Source organism: Portunus trituberculatus, chromosome 38, assembly GCF_017591435.1.
Source record: "Portunus trituberculatus isolate SZX2019 chromosome 38, ASM1759143v1, whole genome shotgun sequence".
Classification (NCBI taxonomy): domain Eukaryota; kingdom Metazoa; phylum Arthropoda; class Malacostraca; order Decapoda; family Portunidae; genus Portunus; species Portunus trituberculatus.
In genome coordinates this window covers 2,766,455-2,776,157 of record NC_059292.1, presented here as the reverse complement: position 1 = coordinate 2,776,157, position 9,703 = coordinate 2,766,455, and the positions used below count along the sequence as shown (strand labels likewise).

At 34.7% G+C, this 9,703-nt stretch overlaps 1 protein-coding gene across 4 annotated transcripts in view; it reads left to right on the top strand.

The window, feature by feature from the left end:
- Positions 1-1,610: 1,610 nt before the first annotated feature.
- LOC123514529 (WD repeat, SAM and U-box domain-containing protein 1-like) overlaps positions 1,611-9,703 on the top strand; it is a 15,175-nt gene continuing 7,082 nt past the window's right edge. The window contains exons 1-7 of one of the 4 annotated variants that reach the window (XM_045272432.1): positions 1,645-1,735; positions 2,468-2,584; positions 3,857-3,925; positions 4,718-4,864; positions 4,999-5,170; positions 6,901-7,046; positions 9,649-9,681. In XM_045272432.1, the coding sequence (XP_045128367.1) occupies positions 3,870-3,925; positions 4,718-4,864; positions 4,999-5,170; positions 6,901-7,046; positions 9,649-9,681 (554 nt within the window). In that variant the 5' untranslated portion in view covers positions 1,645-1,735; positions 2,468-2,584; positions 3,857-3,869. Of the gene's footprint in view, positions 1,736-1,903; positions 1,991-2,467; positions 2,585-3,856; positions 3,926-4,717; positions 4,865-4,998; positions 5,171-6,900; positions 7,047-9,648; positions 9,682-9,703 lie in introns of those variants that run through there. The other 3 variants (XM_045272434.1, XM_045272430.1, XM_045272431.1) reach the window with 3 other exon arrangements.

Sequence of the window (9,703 nt, the reverse complement as noted above, 5' to 3'; positions counted from 1 at the left end):
TAAAAAAAAACAGCAATTCTTTTATAACCTTGCTAGAACACAAGTTTTTATATGAATTATTCAAATATCAGAATTCCTCCAAAGGAAGCAACTGAGACCAGACTATCCTTATCCCGAGTACAGAGCGAAAAGAGCACCAATACTTGTGTCATCGAGGAAACTCTATGCTTCATGGCTACAAAATTACCAAGCCTTCAGATCAATGTCTCACTGGCCTACATAATATGTACATCAGCTAAGGTGTTTGAAAAAATTACTGGGCAAACTACCTAAGTGGTTATCCCGCACATCGAGTAGCATTACCTTTGGTGTAAAAACTCTTACTTTGACTGGCATTATGTACACATTTCCCTAATTACCAATTGCTCTGAAACATCTTTACTTATTTTGCAGCCACATCCAATCTTTGAACTGGAAATAAATAGCATAATATATTCTTTTTCAATGTTAAATTTCTCGTAGATGCATATAAAGACTTATCACTTGCTTCTGGTACTGCTAATGCTTCTGTGGCACAGTGAGAGGATTAAAAAGTACTGTAGCAAGTGCACACTTTGCATTACACATCATAGAGCTGGCATTACATAGCAGCTACTGTGAACCCACCTTAAACAGTACTTATATGTAATTCCTGCCTTTGATTCTTAAATTCAATAATGATCTCTTACCTAGTGGCAAGATCATGCTCTTCCCATGTTTCATTATCATTATTGGCATTATTACTACTATTATTATCATTATTATTATTATTATTGTTGTTATTATTATTATTATTATTATTATTATTATTATTATTATTATTATTATCATCATCATCATCATCATCATCATTATTATTATCATCATCATCATCATTATTATAATGATTATTATTATTATTATTATTATTATTATTATTATTATCGTTGTTATTGTTATTGTTGTTATTTTTTATTTATTTATCTATTTATTTATTAGATTTTTTTCTAGGTATTTCTGTTAGCATTAGCTCTTACAGTTTTGCTTTGTAACAGTAATAGTAGACGTAGTAGTAGCAGTATCTAGTGGTATATAGTATTGGTAGTGGTAGTAGTAGTAGTAGTAGTAGTAGTTGACTGGTAGATAGAGGAGTAAGAAGAAATAAGGTATTCAACCTCCTTCATATACCTCTATTGGAGGTAGTGAAGCTTTATCACGGTAGCTGCGGTAAATAGATAAATCGGGATATCCCAAGGATTTGTTTCGCATCCTGCCTTTAAAAATCTTTGGCTATGTGCATGTATTCTTTCTTTCTTCTTATTTTTTTTTTCATTGTACGTGGTTCTATGCATACCGCATACCTACCTACATATACATTACCACTCCATCATATATAAACAGAAATTTAAGAACCCAATTTTTCTGCATGTTCAAAAGCTTTAATAACTGCACATCAGTATTATTATGTTAAAAACTCACTGGTCTGACCTACTCTTCTCTAATTTATTTTTTACGATATTTCCTCTGGATTTTGAGGTTCTTTGAATTAATGACATTCGTTTATTTCTTTCATCATCATAGTGTGGCAGGCTTTCAATGCAGCAATGTGAATATGAGGCAAAAATTGTTCATAGTGGATGGTAACACCGTAGCACCGTGGCACAGTACCACCTGACAAGCTGACGCCTCATCGCGCACCACAACAACATTCCTCAGCGAGCGGCGGCGATCACGGCATCCCCTCGCTCCTCCCCATGACGGACTTCATTAAATATAAGTAAGGACGTCTCAACATTGGCACCGTCACTCTCCCTCACCACTCATATTTACCTTCCCTCATGGTTATCCACAGCCATCATTTCCTCAGTGGCTTTAATTAGCGATGTGATAACCATATATTTCCAATCGTGAAAGGGTTATCTATTGTTATCGCTCCCGTCATGACTCAGGTGGCAGGTGACGCGCTTTGACTCGTCTCACTTGGAACCAAGGAAGGCAGCATTGAGTGGCACATCAAGCTCATTAAATAAACGTTGGTAAAACTTTTAAGTAAAAAATTAAGAGGACCCTCTTTTGGCAATTATGGCCATTTGCCTCCTTCAGACGTTTTAGGAAATGCGAAATTTGGTCTATTTCGGTTTTCGACCAATTAAACCCAAACAAATTTAATTTAAGGTAACGTAACCTTAAAACTACCATAACCTAGTTTAATCTAACCTAAACATAATCTAACTCTGTTTCTGGCCACGGTGTAGATTTAAAAAAAATATTTCAAATTTTTGTAATTTGTAATTTTTCACTCAATATTGTTTTGTACTTGTATTTTGTTACACGTCTCATATGAGGAGTGTAGTTTAGTTGTTCCATTCCGGTAGCTGGGTTAAGTTCTTCAATTCCTGCCTCACTGACATTTCCAAAAGATATATCACCATACATTATCTTTGTAAGGTATGAATTACATTGATATGCAGTGTATGTTTATTAACCATTTACTGCATATTTCTTTTAGAGACTCCTTTGTGATATTTATGAGGCCAACTGTGGTGTGCCATTTTCAACATTTGGTGACCTTGGTGGATGAAACACTTCATAGCTTTCATAGCTTAAGGATTCCGGACAAGTGATGGTGGGTGTAATAGTTCTTGAAGTATTGCCATTTTTCCCTGACCTCAGGGCAGCAGAAGGGAAGTGGTGTTGATTCTTTTTCTTTCTTTCTTTTTTATTAGAAGCACCACTTCATTGCTGCGATTTATTTTAGAAACTGTGTCTGAAAACACCATGAAGATAGGATTGTTTTTTTTGTCCAATTGCTTCTGATGTGCACCATCACCATGATGACAAGGTTGATCTTATTTCAGCTGGATACTTTCCTTACTGTCTGATGATGTGGTAGTTCTGCAATCTAGTAGTATTCAGAAATTTGGTTTTGCCTGTAAGGAATGCCAGTTATTTATTGTCCTTATATAATGTGCCAGTTTTAGGTTTATAACATCCATGAGCCATTTTTTGTCACGAGTAAAAATTGCTTTAGTAGTCCAGGCATAGCATACTCCCAAAGGATGCTAAATAACTGCTTTTATGAATCTTGCAGTGATAATTTTTTCTGCAGGAAACTTCATCTGTTCACTTCCAGGAAAGACACTGAGTTGAATATGCTGAGAATATCTTTCATTGTGATATGTTTTCTGTTAGGCATGTTTATAGAAGTAATCCATTCTAGGCTCACAGCTAAGTTGTCAACTAATGACTATTGAAAAGAAAAACAAATGTGTGAAATTCTGTAATATGTAAGTGTGATAGGAAACATTATTTTTAACTTATGTATAGTTACCATTATTAAAAAGAAAAGAAAAATCTTATGATGATTTTCTAGCTTGAAATGTGTAATGTTGTTTTTAGTACTTATGAGAATAAGGTGTTATTGGGCAAGTCAAGAGAAACATGTCTTTGTAGTATTATACCCTGAAATACTTGCTCTGAAAGTTCCTTTTCTCACATACATTATTTGTTTATTTGCATTGTTTTATTTTTCATTTTGCAGAACTTTGATTTAGCTATGCTGGATTGTAAGCTTCAATTTGTTATGCTTTTCTTTACCTGTCTTGCCAAGATGTTATTTGTTGCTTCATTTCTGAAGTAAAAAAAAACATTAATTCTATGTATTTGTCAGGTTTATGGGTGCATTTATGTTAATATATACGTATGCATATAAATAAGCATTTAAATTTTTTTTTTATAATAATTATTGTGAAAGGCATAATGAACCAGATTGCTGCTTTATTCAACATTGCTAACTAATCTATTTATAACAGAAGGCACTCACGGACATTGATAACAACCATAATAATCTGGTTGGATGAAAATATACACATTTCATATTAATCTTTGTCTTCATCAGGAATTGGTATCGTATGGAAGGTGCTGACGATAAGGACCACTTCCGGGATCTGGAATTAATCAGAGAGAGGTAAAAAGTATTCAAGTTTCATTTGTGGAGTAAGGGAATATTTGTCTTTGATCATTACCGACCTCTTCTACAGTAGAGTGTGAGATAATTACTATGGTCTAAGGCTCTAAGCATTGTTTTCAGATGGATGGTTGCTTCTTCCATCACGTTTTACTAGGTGAAAGGAAGGAGTTTAGTTTAAGTAAGAAGTCCATGTAAACTTATCTCAGATATGATGACAAACCCCAGCAGAAGAATTTTTATTTTTAGGTAATAATTGAAGATGGAAAAATAAACTTATGGAGATCATAAGTATGAGTGTATAAAAAATGTGTAAATGTCATTTCATACATACAGGTAACTCTTGATTTACGCGTGTTTAATTTGCGCGTTTTTGTTAATACGCGACCGAAAAAATATAATTAATTAAATTTGCACGATGGGTTTGCTTATACATGATTTGGACCACATCCCGCATCCCCCCCTATTATCTAATGTTTCTTATGAGAATCACAAGTTTGTTTTACGCAAATTTTGAAATATGTGATGCCTCTTGGAACGCATCTATCGTGTAAATCGAGAGTTACCTGTACTCATATTTTGATGCATAGAAAACTAATACAAAGATAGTTAGCTATTTATTTATGTAGATATTGAATTATTGATTATCAATTGTGTACTGAAAGAATATGATGTTTAGTTGTTCAGAGTCCATCTTATTTTCTCAGAACCAAAGTTGTGTCAGCCATCAGTTACTGGTAAATTAATGGTGCATCTTACTTTTGTACCATGTTGAATATTAATCTTCACCAGATGCAGCGCCAAAAACAAAAATCGAGGAAGAAATGGAGAGGAGGCTGGGGGAACAAGACCCATGCCAATTTGTGTGATAAAAGGTCACACCAACGATGTCACAAGTGTTGATTTTTCTGGCCGATCTCTCCTTGCAACAGGCTCGTTGTGAGTGTTTTACAGCTGCTTTATGTTCATTAATGAAATTCACATCATACTTGTATTTTCACATTTAAAATATATATATATATATTTGTACTTCATTTGAAATTGGTGTTACATAACATTACTTTGTTTTATAGGGACAAAAGTGTGCGAGTGTACAAGTGGCATGTTGGAGACAAGTTTGTGGAAGTGAGCTATTCTCCTCTCCTGGGACACACATATGGTGTTAATTCTGTCAATTTTTCTCCATTTGGCTCAAAACTGGCATCTGCTTCTATTGATGGGTCCACAATTATCTGGGATGTAAAGGTAAAAATGTTATAAAGTTTTATTTTGCAATCATTCAGGTTTTGATATGCTGTTGTAGAATACAAAATAAATTTTTGTCTGATTTATTTAGTATTAGTAATTATGTGTCTAGCAACTCTTAATATCTCAAGACCATTTGTGACTAACAAACCTCTTTTGTTGTAATTTTTTTTTAGTGTGATAGACATCAAGTTTGAAGTCTGTGGATAGGTCCTGCTTTCTCTTTGTGAATTGTAATGTTTTGTAGATAACTTCTGTTCTAATTTAAAGTTTGAAATTTGAACTAGCCTGTGACACTCCTTGAACTTTAAACATGATTTACACAGAAAAAAAAACTTTAAAGTTCCTGCCAGGTTTGGGTCAATTAAAGAGATAAAAACTCCTTTTATTTTCTTACTTATATGAGTATAGGGGATCCTCGCAATTCGACGGGATTAAGGTGGTTTTTCATTGGTTGAATCAGCGTTTATTTGAATCATGAAGCAATTTTTCCCATAAGATACTTAAGAATTAGGAGGGAGAGGGACCAACCTCCAGCCTAGACCCCCTCAGAACATCACTATAACCTCTTGGAAACACTAACTTAGACTAAATCAGTACTATTAAAGGCTTCATTTATATCTAACTTTTTTTTTATTAAACACATTAGGGTGCTGTACAGTACATTTTTTGGAAATAAAAACACTTGCTGCAGTCGTGCAGTACTTGTCCCTGTTCTTCCAAATTGTTGATACTGTTGATCTAGGGACACCCATTTGTGCTGCAACGACACTGTGAGCTTTACCTGCCTCACACTTTCTTATAAGCTCAAGCTTATCTTTGAAAGGCAGGAAATTGTGCTTCTTAGGGCTGCGGCTGGAGGTGGCTTTCCGTCGTCTTGAGTCACACGAAACGCACCGTTTTCCTTTAGCGTCAATTTTTAATCAAATTAAGATCTATGGTTTCTAAGTAACACTTTTATAATAGAATTAATTTTCGTGTTAATTGGAATGATGCTATAATCTCAAATCAATAGAATCTTGATAAGTAGATGTAAATATATTTGTATATACATAAATATTTTTTGTCCTAGCCTAAAAGTGAAAAGTAGTTCAGTTGTTTGTTTACATTTCTCTGGCACTGCAACGTTCCAAGGCAGAACTTCCAAGGAACAACCGGCCAAGATGAGCAGCTCTGTTATTTATGAGTGGACAAAGCTGTCTGAAGAGTTTTTTCATAGGGAGCATTAAAGGCCAAAAATAGCAACGAAAAAATAGCAACGGCTTGCTGGTGGTGAAAGGGCCGCTATGTTTGTTTACAGTTGACAAACGCGACAAAGGCGGAAGTGAGCTTGTGTGTGCCGACCAGCATCAACAAAAGTTGACAGTCTTCAGAAAGTTGACGGAAAAGTGGTAGTGTGACGCCGCCTTAAGCCACGCACAGGGTAACGTTGGTTTACACTTCTGCTTGGCGGGCTGGAGGCGAATTAGGGGTGGAGTCAGTTGGTCGAACTTTGAGGATTGGGTATTAATTAACCGAGTTCGAATTGGCGATAATTTGAACTGCGAATGGTGGAATCATGAGGATCCCCTGTATGTAAGGTTAATCAGTCTTTTATGTTAGTTGTATGCTTTTGAGCATGTTGCATAATACCAACAGTAGTATACATCAATATGTTTGTCTTTGGAATTTATGTTTTGTACATCATTGTATACCATGTCTTAACCAAACTGTTCTGCTTGTCTGGTTAGAGTGGTGAGCAATTGTGCTCCCTGCTGCCTTCCAGTGAGGCTGCTGTTAGGGTCTGTGCCTTCTCTCCCAACTCTGCCTTGTTGGCGACTGGTGGAGATGATGACATGGCAGGGATCTGGGATGTTTCTACACTTTCTCTTCTCAGGTGTGTTTCTGCTAATTGAATGATTATAGGACTTTGTTTCCTTATCTTGTAGTCTCTATCACTTATTTTTCTAAAGACTTATATATACAGGCAACCCCCGATTAATGAACATTCACACAACGAAATTTCGCTATAACGAACATCAAACTTGCTTTAACGAAACTTTATTCAGGTAATTTTTTCCAAGTTTGAAAGCCCCACCGTATCATGCAGGCTGACAGGCTTTTGAATACACCAGTGCCTCTCGTGGAAAAAACATGCACCACTCACTCCCCTACCCTTCCTCGCTATTAGTTCAAAACAATAACAGCATCAGCAGCAGCTCGTCTTCCCTTGCTCAACATGCCACCAAAACGCCCTGCCAAGCCAGCCCTGCAATGTCGCCCCTGCAATGTCTTCCCTTGCTCAACATGCCACCAAAACGCCCTGCCAAGCCAGCCCTGCAATGTCGCCTAGCGTTGCTAAGAAGACCAGTTAGTCTTATCGAAGTGAAGCTGGATATTATTCACAGACACGAGTGAAGCGAGAAAACTAATAGCATTGCTCGCCACCATGGCTTGACTCCATTTACTGTCTCTACTATTTGCAAGTCAGCAGACTCTATTAAGAAGCCTGGTGAGACCGTATCTTCCTTGCAAGCTACTTGTAAAAGAACCACCTGAACTCGTGACTCTGCAATGGATAAAATGGAAATGTAGTATGTAAGTTTTGTATGCGGTACAATGATGCATAATTTGTTTACATTCCACAGGTTGCCAGCTAGTGTCTTTCCCGCTCCACTCTCCCTCTTTTCATAAATTTAAGATCATCAACATTATAAAGTTACATACATACATACATTAGTGTACATTATAATGACTTAGTCTTAAATGAAACCCCTTAAATGTCTAACTTCATAATTTTTACTTTTGTTAAACCTTTTACTGTACTATGATGCACTCTCGCTTTGTTTACTCGCAATGGAAGTTCAAGTCAGGGGTCAAACATGTTATAATTGGTTCGCTTAACGAAAATTCACCTAATGAAGGGTTTTTTAGGAATGTAACCTGTTCGTTAAGCGGGTGTTGCCTGTATATATATATATATATATATATATATATATATATATATATATATATATATATATATATATATATATATATATATATATATATAGTGAAAGAAGTGTAAATTGGGGGAGGGGCATGAATGAATAGTGATGGAGTATTAGAACAGGGAGAGTTGGAGCCTTTGGTGATGTTCTTAGTTAGAGGAAGTCCTCAACAAGTAGGTGGATGCTGTCATACAGTAGAATGATCACTGAGAATTGTTACACTTATAATGATTTAATGGGTCATATATATATATATATATATATATATATATATATATATATATATATATATATATATATATATATATATATATATATATATATATATATATACAGGTAACTCGATTTATGCGTTAGATGCGCTCCAAGAGGCATCGCGTATATCAAAATTCGTGTAAAACAAACATGAAATTCTCATAAGAAACAATAGATAATAGGGGGGATGTGGGATGTGGTCCAAAAAAATTTGTACAAAATACTCTATTTATTTGGCTAAATTAACATGTTTTTATTATTTACCATTCTAAATACTAGAAGTGTATTTAAAGTAAAAAGAAAAGCAAGAAATAATAAGAGAAAACAAAAAATTATAAGAAAAACAACAAAACAAAGAATACGTAAACACAACAGTCATTGTGTCACTGCCTTCACCACTCACACCACAGTCAGTCACCATCTTCCTCTGAGCTTTTAAACTTTATCAAAAATCCACTTATCAAAAATAACCCAACAGTATAAAAGTAAACACTGGTAAAAAAATAAACGCAGGACGCCAATGTCTTCACCCCTCACAAGCACTCACTGTTGCTGTCCACTCTCTGGCGTGCAGTTTGAAATTGCGCCTAGCGATCAGTTTGAAAATGCGGTTGGGCCAAATCACGTATAAGCAAACCTATCGCGCAAATTTAATTGTATTATTTTTTCAGTCGCGTATTAACATAAACGCATAAATTAAACACGTGTAAATCAAGAGTTACCTGTATATATATATATATATATATATATATATATATATATATATATATATATATATATATATATATATATATATATATATATATATATATATACGTATAGTATATATAAATAGGAAAAGTTAAGTGCTTTAAATTATTATGCAACTTGAATAGATATTAGTATTGCACCACCATGGTTCATTAAAAGTGCTGAAATATAGTCCATAGCTTCAAAACCACTGCTTTGAAAATTTTTCTAAATATTACTGTATACTGTGAATATGCTTGAATGTCAGAATAAACTGCAACAGGATTCTCTCATGAAAAGACATTAGAATCAAGATCAGTCTCCATAGGATGCAGTCCTGGAGTTTCTGACTCAAAATGTTCCTAAAGCACATAAAGGCTGGTTATGCTTACGTAATAGGATTAGAAAGACCCAGAATGATTTTTCTGGATGTTAATTAGAATTTATCATAATTATCAGATTCAAAATTTGTTTTTCTTTTAATTGATTAATTTTGTATTACAAATTGTTGCAAAATTTTTTCAGGAATGAACAAAGCCCTGAAAAGTGTTTATTGAGGTGAGTTTTCTTCCCTCCATCA